Genomic DNA, 14,350 nt, shown 5'->3' with positions numbered 1-14,350 from the left:
CCCAACCAGGCCCTACCCCATATCTATGCACTAATCCCTCCAACTTATGCATCTCAGGACACTAAGGGCAATTTTGTAGCATGGCCAATGAACCTAACCCGCACATCTTTGGACTGTGGGAGGAAACCGGAGCACCCGGAGGAAACCCACGCAGACACGAGGAGAATGTGCAAACTCCACACAGACAGTGACCCAAGCCGAGAATCGAACCCAGGTCCCTGGAGCTGTGAAGCAGCAGTGCTAACCACTGTGCTACCGTGCCGCCCGTGGAAGAGTCGGTCCATTAGCTGTTAGCGTTGGGCTCACCTTTGAGTTCTCAAAAGCAGAACATTGAACAACTACTCGACCAGATTAAATTGTGAAATTGTGTGTGCCTTGGCTTTTCCATTTGCTAATTTTGGTGCAGGTATTACTTACAAATATTCTGTGTTCATGGATTTTATCCAGTCAGTGGAATTTGAATAGCAACATTAACTACACCCTCATGGCATTTGGTGCCATTGTCATCCTTTGTTCTTTGTGTATACCCTTTAAACAAGCCAAGCCAACAATATCCTTTACCTGTTTATATCACAAAGAATTATTCGGAAGGCCACTCAATTTAACTTATTTTGCCCATCCAGTAAGAGCTTGAAGTCAGCAACTAGCAGCTTCTAATTATTCCTTACAAGATTCCAGGTTTTTGTTTCTGCTTCTCTTTCTGGCATCCATTACAATTTAGCAATTTCCTGCTATCAATTTTAAGTTTGTAATTTCTTAGTTTGAACTTAAGTAGAAATGTAGAAAATAGAAGCAGGCATAGACCATTCGGCCCTTCGGGCCTGCTCCGCTATTCATTTTGATCATGGCCGATCATCAAATTCAAGATCCTGATCCCGCCTTCCCTGCCAAATCCCAGGATCCCTTTAACCCCAAGACATATACCTAATTTCTTCTTGAAATCGCACCATGTCTTTTCCTAACTACTTTCTGTGGTAGTGAATTCCACATATTCACCACTATCTGGGCGAATAAATTTCTCCTCCACTCAGTCATAAAAGGTTTACTCCTTATCCTCAAGCGATGAGTCCTGATTTTGGACTCCCCCACCTTTGGGAACATTCTTTCTAAATCTACCCTCTCTAATCGTGTTAGAATTTTATAAGTTTCAGTGAGATTGCTTCTCACTCTTCTAAACTCCAATGAATATAATGCTAACCGACTTAGTCTTTCCTCATATGACAGAACTAGTATCCCAGGAATCACTCCCTCTGTACCAAGGACATCCTTCCCCAGATAAGGACACCAAAACTGCACACACTACTCCAGGTGTGACCTCACCAACGCCCTATACAATTACAGCAAAACATCCCTATTCCTATATTGAAGTCCTCTCATTATGAATGCCAACATATCATTTGTCGCCTTTACTGCCTGCTGTACTTGCGTGCTTTCTTTCAGCAACTGATGCACGAAGACACCAAGATCTCACTGCATATTCACCTCTCTCAATTTACATCCATTCAAATAATAATCTGCCTTTCTACTATCGCTACCAAATTGGATGACCTCATATTTATCCACATAAATCCCACTCATAGTTTAATTTAAACTAATATTAAAGACAAACTTTTTTCATTCGCTTTTTAATTAGTCTATAAGGTTACCTCCCACCTTTCTTCTTTCTGGGCCACTTCCAAAGTTGTTTCAATGTGAAGATCCTTACACATAAATAAGCAAATGGTCAATGCCAGCTCCCACTCCAAACTACGTTGGACAGTTCATGGTCTTCCTGCATCCATTCCACAAGGATACTTCAGCCAATGAAGAAACATATTTGGGAGCCTTTCCCACCCCCCCTACTCTCCTTAAGGCTCCCTAAATCTGTGTGTAAGATGATCCAAACTCATGCTGACATTCATTTTCTGTCTGTCCTTCTCTAGCCTTAGCCAGAGCAAAATTGCCATGTGTTAGAGTCTTTGCTCGGGCTTACAGAATGCATATTGAGGCATTTATTGCATCCTGTTCTTCTCCTTTCAGCCTATCTAATTGGTGTTGTAAAATAAAACCAAATTGAAAATATCAGAAAAATAAAAATCTTCAAAAAATGTTTTCATGTAAAATGAGTAAAAAGTGTACGTTTTTCCTAAGCCAGGAAATTAAGCTAAAGTGAACTGTGCAGTGACTTTATATTTTTTATTTTCTTCCTCATCTCCAGGCTGATGTAGCAATTCTCGTTGTAGATGCAAGCCGAGGAGAATTTGAGGCAGGATTTGAGGCAGGTGGACAGACTCGAGAGCATGCATTGCTAGTTCGATCGCTTGGCGTAACACAGTTGGCTGTTGCTGTTAATAAAATGGATCAGGTAATTCTTAATGAGTCAATGTCTCGCACATTATCTCAATTCAGTTTATACCACAGTTTCCTGTGTCTCACGAGAAAATAGATTTTTCATCTAACGGTGACAGTTTTTGGTTGGCATTGCAGGTGAATTGGCAACCTGAAAGATTTAAAGAGATTTCTAATAAACTTGGACATTTCATGAAGCAAGCAGGTTTCAAGGTAAGATGCCCATAGGTAATAAGACTGCCATATTCCATTTTTCACTATCCTAAAACAAAGTAAGTTGTCAGATAAAGCAATGCATAATTTATATACTATCAAATTAAATGCCTCGCATTTTAACTGCACTGCTGACTAGTGCTTTCATTATAAACCCCAATTTAACGTCACATTATAAAATGCTCCCTCTTTGAGTCATGCGAGAGAACAGAGCAGTAGAATTCAGTTTCTGTGGCAGCAGTGAAAACAGAAGACGTGAATGATGGTTTAAAAAATACAAAAACAAAACACACAGAAAGGTTTTGATTTTCTTAATTACAAATATTTGGAGTGTATTCCGATGGTTTACCCGTTATCGGAGTGCTTCTGCCACTACTGATCTATTTTTAAGATAAATAATATCATATGAAAACCTATTATGTCCACCTCTGCCACACAAATTCCCAGGCATTGTTTATTTTCTGTCCTCCCTTCCCAAAGAAAATGCAGATTGGCATTACATTCCACCCTTGGGTAGAATTTAGCAATTAGTCTGTCAAAACATTTTCATTACACAAATAAATGAAAGGATTAGTGTACAAAATTAATGCAAAAGGAATATTTTTGTTACATTTTAGGTATGCTAATTTTCTTCATTTTAATGCTTTTTTTTAATGAAATGTGATAAAGCAAGTAATTGAATAAGAAATGCTCTTCTTCATCACGAAGATTGTAAGGAATGACCAGTGCTCCAAAAATGTAAATTATGCAGGATATAATCTCTGGACTTCTGTTTTTATTAGGATTCTGATGTTGCTTACATCCCTACAACGGGATTGAACGGCGAGAATCTAACCACCAGAAGTCAAGTACCTGAACTCAAAGTCTGGTACAATGGACCTTGCCTGTTGGAGCAGATTGGTCAGCATCATGTGATACTTCCTTGAACCATCCTATTTATAATTGTATTATAATTTATTTGATAAGTACGATCATTCATTTCAATGGGGTACACAATTATATTAAGATTATTTGATAAATTTAATCATTTGCTACAGTGGGTACTGATGGCTGTATTTACTTCAATATTTCCTTTTCTTTTAGACTCTTTCAAGTCACCACAAAGACCGGTGGAAAAACCATTTAGATTGTGTGTGGCTGATGTTTTTAAAGGTTTGTGTTTAACAGTTTAATGCTTTGCTTGCCCCATTGATTTTGTCCTTCGGAACACACCCATATGCATTATAAATTCTTTCTTCCATGACTCAGTTGGTAGCACTCTTGCCCATGAAGAAAATTATAGATTCAACTCCCACTCCAGAGACAATAACCTTGACTGAAAGTCCAGTGCAGTACTGAGAGAGTGCTGCACTGTCAGAGGTGTCATTTTTCTTTAAACCGAGCCCCCTTGTACATTTCAAAGTGGACATAAAATATTCCATGACACAATTTCGAAGAACAGTGGGGGAGTTATCCCCAGTGACCTGGCCAATATTTATTCCTCAATCAGCATCACCATAACAGAATATCTGGTCAGTATCGTAATGCTGTTTGTGGGAGCTTTTGTGTGCAAGTTGGCTGCTGTTTTGTCCAATGTTACAACAGTGACTACACTTCAAAAGCACTTAATTGACTGTAAAGTGCTTAAAATGTCTTGAGGTTCTGAAAAGGTGCTGTATCAGATCTGTCTTATCTTCCCAATGTCTTTTGTATATCCATAGATCAGTCCTGCTGAAGTTAGACTGAACACAAGAATTTATGCACTTATCCTTTTAAATTATTTTCTAATGTTTCATTATGAATTCTGTACCTCACCTTACGAAGTATTCAGCTGACATTAGCAGCTTTTAAAAATGTTGTCTAAAGCAAATTGTTGTATGGCAATCACCTCTTATTCTTCTAAACTGCAAAAAAGTATTGGCCAATTCAGCCTCTCCTAGGGACAACCTTCTCATCCCAGAAATTAATCTATTGCACCTTTGCTGAACTCCCTTGAAGGCAAGGGGGAGCTCAGAGCATGACAAATGTGGTCTTACCAAAGCTATATGTAATATCAACAAGACTTCCTTGCACTTGCACTCCAAACCCTTGAAGTAAAAGCTAACATGCCATTTGTTCTCCTAATTAATTCCTTTCTGGGCCTGTGGCTCAGATACAAGGACTCAAAAATCTCTTAGAATACCAACATTAACTGGTCTGCTTTATACTCTTCCTGCCAAAGTGGATAATTTCATATTTCTCTACCCTTTATCAGCCACCTTTTTGCCCTCTCACTGAACTGTTGATATTGCTTTTCAGCCACTTTGTGTCCTTATAGCTTGCTCTCCCTCCTAGTTTTGTATTGTCAGTAAATTTAGATATATTTCACACTATTTCTTCCTCTATGTCATTGATGCTCATTGTGAATGCTTGAGCAGAGGGAAAACAAATTAAAAATTTTAGTTTTGAGATAGAGTTTTATGCTGGTGGAATAGGACACCTTTACATCAGGGTGCCATAGGACTCCTTAAGGACCTGAAGAGAGATTAATCAAATTTGGCAGAGTACGCCATTAAGGGTCTTAGTTAGTCACCAGATCTATAAGATTATCTAAGATTATATAAGATTATCTACCTCAGGTAACGAGATCTAAAAATTAATTTCAGGCTTTGCTTGTAGACCTTCAGGTAAACCTTGAATTATACTTAATTGGGAAGTTGATTATACAGTCCACCACCCACAGGGCAGGTCAAGGACTGACCAGTGTGCTAAGCACATTTCTTCCAATGTTGTTGTTATGACAGTCTTCAGGGAAAATTGCTGAATATCATTATGCAAATGATCTGTTCCAGGCAGTCCAGACATTGGAACCTTGACATCTCTTATGTAAGAAATAAATCTGATTTTATTTATGTGAAAACAACTTCAGAGCGTTAGCATTTTCGCTCAATAGCTTGGGAACAGGTCCCCTTCTCAGGTCTTGTTACCAAGAGACCACAAAGGAAGGAAGACTAAAAATTCCATCCAGACCATCATACCTTCCATACTGCATATATGTCTGAAGTTCACTTACTTCTGCATAAACACGCTAAACGCCACAGGATTCTAAGTATCTAACAGATATTGATTAGAATGTATATTTACTGTCACAGAAATACAACACAGTTCATTTCTATAGTAACTTGCTGATCTTCTATAACCTTTATAGGCCAAACCTTTTTGTCTGATCCAAGTCAAAATGAGAATTGACGGTGAAATTGTTTCTGATTTTCCCCCTCTGCTGCAGAGGGATCAACTGGCCTAATTCTGTTCATCATTTCTGTTTGCAGCCAGGTTGAATATGACAGTGGTTTATCTTGCCACAGATATAACCAGTTTGTAGTGATTGAGCTTGGCCTTGGTGTACCTCTCTGGAGCTTTAACTTAGTGTATTTTGGAAAATAGGGGTCTTGTTTGTCCTGTGACTCTCTTATACTTGAATGTGGAAATTTGCATCATAAGTTTGGGACATTGAGGCTGGAATTCTCCCATCCCGCCCGACAATGGAATTTTAGCAGGCGGGTTGCGGACAATGTGAAACGCCATTGATAGGCGGGAATTTCCGGCTTTTAGACCAGCGCGTCCGGAGAATTCCGCCCTGAAACTCCATGTTTGGATAGGGAGCCCGTTATCTAGATTAACTATGTTAAATAATAGAACATTTAAAAAGCTCCAGTCGTTGCAGAAGCCGTTTGTTAGAATGACAGGTGCAAAACTGCTTTCTTTGCTTTGACAAATCTCGTCTAAATTCTTACCATCGGTTCTTGTTCCACAATAACTCATTGAATCATTCTCACGTTGCAGATCAAGGGTCAGGATTCAGTGTTACCGGTAAAATCGAAGCAGGGTATGTTCAAACTGGAGATCGAGTGCTGATTATGCCTCCAAATGAAACTTGCACGGTTAAGGGTAAGTTCAATTGCGAATACTTCTTAGGCATTTTCCTGAGTAATGAGCGATGGTGCGCAGTCAGTATCAAAATTACAATACAGCACAGGAACAGACCCTTCGTCCAACCAAGTAATTAGATAGAAGAAGATTGCAGTTAATTTAATGGGAGAAAGAAATGATGAATTGAATGATGTATGATTTCATAGAAACTCTTAATTTTGCATTAGAATATAGATACACATATTTTGACAAACGTAAGATAACTCCATACGCAAATGATTAATGGTGACCTGAGGCAGTGGCCTGAGTATTTTTGCTGTTCAAATTCAGCAGCTGGTTGCCTCCCACAAATTATGTACATTTAAGCTTTATAGTTTAGCATTTTCTGAAGCTTGATGTGAATAATAAATGCCCACATACTAAATGAAAAAAAACACAGCTGCTTTCCTTGTGTAGCAAAATATTCATTGGCAGGTGTAAAGTGCTTAAAATAAATTAAAGGTGAAAGGCAAATTGTTAAAATTGACAAAGTACAGATTTATATATTTAATCGGTGATAACTGATTTAATTTAGAACTTGAATCATGTTGAAGAACGCCATCGGTTTTGTAATTGTTCACTATATTTCTTTTAAAACAGGAACAGAAAAAATTCCCAATTCATTCTCTCAATTACTGGTACACTGTTTCAGCCAAGTCTCACTCATTATGTGGGACTGTTCTCCAAATTGTCTGTTAATGACTTTTAGCACTATTATTGTTTAATATGTAGGTAACTTAAATGTGGCAGCCAGCTATATTCTAGTGCCAGCTTTGTGAATATCAGAGCTATATATGGCCTTGTATCAAATCAATTTTTCTGCTGCTTTCTCTCCCTAAAGACAAAGGTGATGAGTGTTTGCTTTGGTTTTCCCTTTCGGCAGTTGTGCTGTAGAAGCAAGAGGTGCAGAAATGTTGTTTGTACTGTTTAACGCATTTAACAGGTTTCCAAGAGTCTTCCACCAAAATTGCAGCAGACGGGCAGGAGAACCTCCAGGGAAATTCATTCCCAGGATCTCATAGGTGTAGCTGTGCAGGCACTGGCCGCCGACTAGCTGGTTATCTAAATAATTGTTCATGCTCAACAGTTCATGAACCTTGACAATCAATGATAATAGTCCAGACAATCATGAGGGAGGTTGCACCATGATCAAACCTTGAACCTGTCTTTAATCGGACATTCACACTTATGAACTTTGCAGCAGGGATCACTCAGACATAATGGAAATTCTGGTGGATTCCCTCCAACCCGTTATTGGCTGCAGTGTGGTTGTCTACACTTTCACAGAGTTCACTGATCCCTGAACCTTGAAGGTGCCACGTCATTGGAGTTTGTGTGTTTTTGATTTTAGGTACTGATGTGTTGCATGCATTGAATTCTGAAGAATATAAGGACATCTAGGCTCAACCACTTACAAAACAGGTTACTAAATGTCAGGGCACTTTGTAAAAATACAGAAGAAGAATGCCAAGAATTTTTTTTAGCATTAGTGGTGAAATACGTTTGAGGCAATGGTAGGATTTATCAATTTACATTAGTATCTTATTAATTTGGAATAAATATATATGGTGTAGCTAGATCTGTTATCATAATGCCTGATGTTTTTTATTGCTAATTCGGTACGACCTCTGTTCTACCAGGGGACTATGGAGATGAATGAACCAGAGTAACTGTTACTTTCTTCACTGTTGTTGGCTGCAACATTTTCTGTTCTCACTGTTATGACACAAACCGTTCATTGATTCAAAGTGATGATTTTGATAATCTGATAGGAGTGTTAGAAACTTCTGGTCTTGTGGAGGGTTTTAGACCTTGAAATGGATGAAAATTTATTATTTCAAGTCTTTTATGCTCATAGCCTTTTTTAGAAGCAGGTCGTCATGTTTTGGAATTTGTGTTCTTTTGTGATGAGAAGTTGAGTTTCGTTGCTGTTAGCTCTTTACCCATTTTGGGAAGTGATGATCAAGGAAACTGCTGAGCCAGTAAGAGTTAAATTACACTCTTGTGCTATCAGTTTTCATTATTACAGTTACTTGATGTACCTGCGTGTCAGTTATATCACACTGTTGATTCCAATCCTAGATATCAGACATTAGATGTGCTGTCTCACAAATTTAGGACTTGTACTGTAGAATTTTTTTTTACAGTGATCTACCAGATGGCACGGTGTGAAACAAGATTTGCACTTTTGGTTTAGGTGTGCCAACTTCAGTTTGTTTCCTCTCAATTTTCTCCACTCCTTCTCCACCCCTACTCTACTCTGTGATCATTTGCCTCTTGCAGTCGACCTGCTTTTGGGTTTGCACCCGTGCTGCTTTTGAGCCAGTCTCTTGGAGCACATGAGACGGTCTGATAATGTTCCTCTCTCCACCTGCTTTGACTTTCAGACACCAGCACTGCTGACGTCAGTAGTTCAGGGAATTCTGTGGGATCAACACTGTATTCTACCATTCTGCACACTATTCATGCATATCATTGGTGCTTCCTTTGCACCACTATTGCAGAATACATTAATAAAGAACAAGTTACAAGATAACAGCAGAGCTAGCAAGTCACCTACAGCCAGAATTGTGGCATTGTCCCTGAATGTTTGGAGCTGATTCTCATTGGCTGATTCAAGCCTAAACCTTCCTGAATGTTCCTCAATAATTTAACAATGTTGCACAGGGTTTATTGAACACTGTTAATGCCAATGTTGATTTAGCCTATGTTGGTGTTTTGTGATGAAGAAGCAAAATTGGATGACAAAGGAAGTAGTGAAGTGCTGGAAGGTTTTTGTCTGTGTATGAACGTTTTCACCCAGGCCTACTTCAGAACAAAGTTTTAGATGAGGAGATACAGTTGCACAGCAAGCAACTCGATAATAATGTGTAATGGCCAGAAAACTGGACTGTCTACGTAATGCGAAAATTGATTACTTTTTGAAGAAACAAAACGCATTTGTAAAAAAAAAATTTAGTGAATATATTTGAAATGGTTACAAATTGCAAATGTTTACCTCAATGTGTAGGGTTGAACATTTCAAAAATATGCAATAACGAAATATTGATGTCAGCTGATCTATTGGTCGGATGGATAAATGGGGAGAATAATTGAAAGCGGTCTTAAATTCTTCTAACCTGTCATTAGTTTAGCAAGATCCTTGGTTACTGCCAACTGATTCATTCAGAAAGATGCTTGTTTTTCAGTTTTGGTAATGTTTTGTTAGGTTTATTTTAATTCCATGCTGAACTGTTTATACATTGCTGTGTTTGATGCAATGTGTCGTCATCGGACAATTCTTCAAGCTCAACTGTTAATTAACTGAGGGTGCTGTGTGATCACTTCAATTTCTAATTAAATAATCCACTATCAGTAGAGAAATTTTAATTGTCCAAAATCAAAATTATTTAGGGTTCGGAAATAACTGAAGTAAAATATTAAATCCAAGATTTGGCTAGTTAATTGCATAGGCTTTAAAACTTTGGACTGCAGAGATGCTGATTTTTAAAGAGGTTTGATGCTGGTTTAATGATGGTTAGTGATAAACGGCATGAGGTTTGTGGTATCAGGTGTGGTGATGTGCACATTCACTTCATGTTAATAGTGGTAAGCTTTCTTTTGGTTTACTCATTTATGCCATAGCTCCATAAACGGGCATTAGCTATTAAAACGTTCAGTGGTATTTTTTTATAAATGACGGTAAGCAGTTACTTGCTGCCAAACAGAGTGTGACCTGATGAAAAACAGAAAATTCTTTTTAAATACCAATCAGGAAATGCTGCGTAAGAACTAGTGAAATGTGAAAAACAGAGTAACGAACAAAAAGTGGTTTCATTTAACAGTTTAAACTTTGTTAATGAATTTGACCACTTTCAAAGACAAATTGGAGGCATTATGCAACACTTGCAAATCTGATGCACTTTTCTCACGTTCCATTAGTACAGGCAGGATGCTGTCTAATGGTCGTTACAATACTGCGTATTCATGTTGAAAAATTATGACTCAGATTCGTGTCAACCAAAGTTAATAACATTTTAAATGCACATTTCACTGATACTAATTCTGTGTCATAACCCAGAAAGCTGACTATAGGGTTACTCATTTCCAGGAATTGCCTTACATGATGAGCCACTCGATTGGGCAGCAGCGGGGGATCACGTCACTCTAACTGTGACTGGTGTGGATATTATAAAAATAAAGTAAGTTTTTGCTTTTTTTGCTATCCTCATTTAGGAATGCCGCTCTTGCAGCTCCCTTCATATGTCACAAACATACCAGCTCCCTCCAGCTTAAAATGAATCTACATATGTTTTTAAAAATTGCTTAAGAATATATTCCACTAAGAAGAAAAGAATAAATCAGCTAACAATGAGATACCATGAATGAACAAAGAGATAATGATAACATTGGCCGGAATCTTATCACCGTTCATGCCAGTGGGATTTTCTCATCCCACTGCAGTGAACGGAGATAAAAGCAAATTACTGCGGATGCTGGAACCTGAAACCAAAAGGGAAAACGCTGAAAATTCTCAGCAGGTCTGGCAGCATCTGTAAGGAGAGAAAAGAGCTGACGTTTCGAGTCCAGGTGACCCTTTGTCAAAGCTTTGACAAAGGGTCTTCGGGACTCGAAACGTCAGCTCTTTTCTCTCCTTACAAATGCTGCCAGACCTGCTGAGATTTTCCAGCAGTGAGCGGAGATTTAGCTGACCGCCAAATTCTCCGACCTTGCTGCAGCGGGAACGTGGCGTGAAAGGCAGGTAAGATCACACCCATTGAATCTAAAGGAAGAGGCGTATGCTAAGTACGTAGGAAATAAGAGAGAGAATGAGTGAGAGGAATGTCAAGGGGCTTATGAAATTTGAAAGACAAAGCGGAATTGTGAAATTATCAAAATATTATAAGAAATAACAAAATATTCTATCGATACATGAAAGGAAAATGAAAATAAGGATAGGGCCACGAGGAATGCACAAGATAGACTGTCAGGTGCTGATGTTAAAGTAAATTAAACTGGCAAAAATATTAAAGTTATTTAGCCTCCGTTTTTAGCAGAGTGCCTAATATAGCGAATGTAACCAAAAAAATGAGACTCAAAGGATATCAAGGCATTTAGAAAAATAATTGATCAGATAGTTTAACTTGGGGAAGATAAAGCCTATGGTACGGCTGGATTACATCCATGTATACTTAGGGAGACATAAATATATGTAGTTACATACCTGTGTGTTTATATTTATATTTTATAAACATTTTTATATCATGCAGAGGGCTGGTGGAAAATAAATGTCCCTATATTCAGAAAAGGAAATGTCATAAACTTAGGGAACTTCAGACCAGTTAATTTAAAGTCAGTGGGAGGAACAAGTTTAGAATAATTTCTTAAAAGATGTAATAGAAAATATTACAAAAGGAAAGGTCGGTATGATAACTCAATATCAAAATTTGTAGATATCACAATTTATTTGTGAGGAGGGGGAGAATGCACGTAAAATCCGAAGAGTAGCAAGCCCCTTCTTACCCACGCCCAAGCTCTCCCCCGTAATACATCAAGTTGGCAGGTGCTGATATTGGCAGCCCATCCACCATTTTTAACAAATTTATAGCCAATTGAGCTTGTTACCAAGCCAATTGACTCTCATATTATATTGCCCATTCCATAATACGATTGGTGTGGCTAGGTGGGCATGTTGTTTTTTTAAACAAAAATTGTGAAAGGGCTGTCCTTTAGCCCTGTGCACATCAGTGGAGACCCCCACCCCACTTTGCTCCTCCATCCCTGGCCTCCAAAAAGGGCCCCAACCCCCCCTTTCCTGGGTTGCTTGATTTTTTCCCAACCTAAAACACAGGGCTTGCCTGGTCCAGGATCATTCATAGTTCTGCATGGGCCTGCTTACAGTCCCAACAGTGCCCAATACCAAGTTCTGGCTCTGCTGGAACTGATGGAGCTACTAGCCAATCGGGCAAAGAGCCCCAGCTTGTTCAGCCTTTTCCTATTGCACTAAGGGGTGGAAGTCCCACCCTTTGCCTGTTTTCTCTTCCCCCAGTATGTTATGGTGCTGGAGCACCCTTTTTAAGTGTATTGTCTGCCACTTAACCTGGTTTTAAATCAGGTTGACGGCTGAATTTTACACTGGACGTGGTGGTTCTGCCCCCTTGTACAAAACGTCAGGGGCGAACATGCTGTCACTTGGCTGGTATGGCTTGCAGCCATTAAATAATTGAAGACCTTTAATTAACTTGAAACAGAGGGCCAGCAGCTGTCATGTTCAGTGCCAACGGGACTAGTGGCCAATGCCAGGGTGAGGCAAAGCCAAGAAGAAGGCTTTCAGCAATGGAGCTGGGTTGTAATGCGAGTCTGGGGTCTTGAAGTGGCCAGGCTGGCAGGCCTGAGTGAGGGGTGTGAGAGACATGGTTGGTAAGTATATGAAGAGGGGATGTTTAAAGGGGAAGGGTTCACAACTTGGGGGGGCCTCTGATGGCTGTAAGATGTTGGCCTTCTCCATATTACAAAAAAAGGTATGCACAGGCAAAAGTATAATCAAGATTTATATGGGATGATCCCAGAACTAAGAAGATAACTGGCAGGAAAAGCTGAATGGGCTGAGGTCTTTGTTCTATGAAAGCGGTGACCTGATGGAGACCTTTAAAGTTATAAGAAGAGTTTGATGGAGCAGATGTGGAGATGTTTCCATTTATGGGAAAACCCAAAATTTGAAGTCATAAATATAACTAATAATTTAGAAGAAACATCTTTACTCTGAGAATTGTGAGAATACGGAACCATTCAAATTGACACAAATAGCATCTAAGAGAAAGCTAGATAACTACATACGGGAGAAAGAATCAAAGGATGCACTGACAAATTGTGATGAGGGTGATGCAAAGTAAGTAGAATGGGAGGAGGCTCACATAGAGCATAAACATTGGCCGAATGTCCTGTGACTACACTATGAGTTCTTATTGAACACATTTCTTTGAACTACACAGCATTCACTATTTTTTTAAATCCCAAATCTTCAGAAATATAACATTGCAACTTGTGCATGTTCAGGAGCAACGCTGTAAAATAGCCTGTGCATTTCCAGAAATATTTTTATTATTCAGTTTTCAGTTTGGTGAAAGGAGGCAGTAAACACTGTTAATGATAAGTACCTGTTTGTAGATCGCTCTTCAGTCTGTTTATTTAAATAAATTCAATTCTATGCATATTGAGAATAGGGATGACATTTGTGAATGAAGTGTTGTTTCTGGTTTTGATAACAAATACCATAGAGTTACACATTGTGGCCGGGATTTTACCGGCTCGCTCTGTCCATCGATGGGCGGAGTGAGCAGAGAAGTCGAGCACGATCTCTCAACTTTACGAGAGCCGGATTTCCAGCAACATCAGCCTCTTGGCAGAAATGGGTGAGAGGCTGAATAATTAATTCAAATTTATTTAAATGATTTGCATCGGTTTAGTGAGCCCGGTGCTCAATCATCCGGGCTCACTTGCCTTTATGGCCTCTCTGGGAGACGTTCTCTCCGGCAAATAAAGCACCTGCTCCCCATGAATGGGGAACAGTTGTGTTGCCCTCGCCAGTAGAACCGGAGGCCATTGAAGCCCCCACGGGAAGGCCGAGGGCAAGGGGAGGTACCCCTTGGGCAGTGCCACCCTGGCACTGCCCACCGGGCACATGGGCAATGTCCAGCAGGCACCTTGGCCTAACCCACTGCTTGCAGCAGCTATAAACAGTCTACACCATTTTTCAATGACTAAGTACGTAAGATTGGGCGTGAAAACTCGTCCAAAAAAATGGATCAGGAACTCGCCAATGTTCACGTAACTGGACACTTAGGGCCCTAGTTTACCATTTTGATTCTAAGTGCTGGGCGGACTTGAAACTGGGAGTGTTTCA

At 39.4% G+C, this 14,350-nt stretch overlaps 1 protein-coding gene across 3 annotated transcripts in view; it reads left to right on the top strand.

Annotated features, from left to right (window-relative positions):
• The window catches only part of hbs1l (HBS1-like translational GTPase), a 149,056-nt gene that overhangs the window by 121,363 nt on the left and 13,343 nt on the right, over positions 1-14,350 (top strand). For all 3 annotated transcript variants that reach the window (XM_078212566.1, XM_078212565.1, XM_078212567.1), the window contains 6 exons: positions 2,198-2,344; positions 2,467-2,541; positions 3,324-3,441; positions 3,625-3,693; positions 6,343-6,447; positions 10,559-10,649. In XM_078212566.1, the coding sequence (XP_078068692.1) occupies positions 2,198-2,344; positions 2,467-2,541; positions 3,324-3,441; positions 3,625-3,693; positions 6,343-6,447; positions 10,559-10,649 (605 nt within the window). The remainder of the gene's footprint in view (positions 1-2,197; positions 2,345-2,466; positions 2,542-3,323; positions 3,442-3,624; positions 3,694-6,342; positions 6,448-10,558; positions 10,650-14,350) is intronic.

This window comes from Mustelus asterias, chromosome 5, assembly GCF_964213995.1.
Source record: "Mustelus asterias chromosome 5, sMusAst1.hap1.1, whole genome shotgun sequence".
NCBI classification, from domain to species: domain Eukaryota; kingdom Metazoa; phylum Chordata; class Chondrichthyes; order Carcharhiniformes; family Triakidae; genus Mustelus; species Mustelus asterias.
This window is presented reverse-complemented; position numbering and strand designations above follow the sequence as displayed.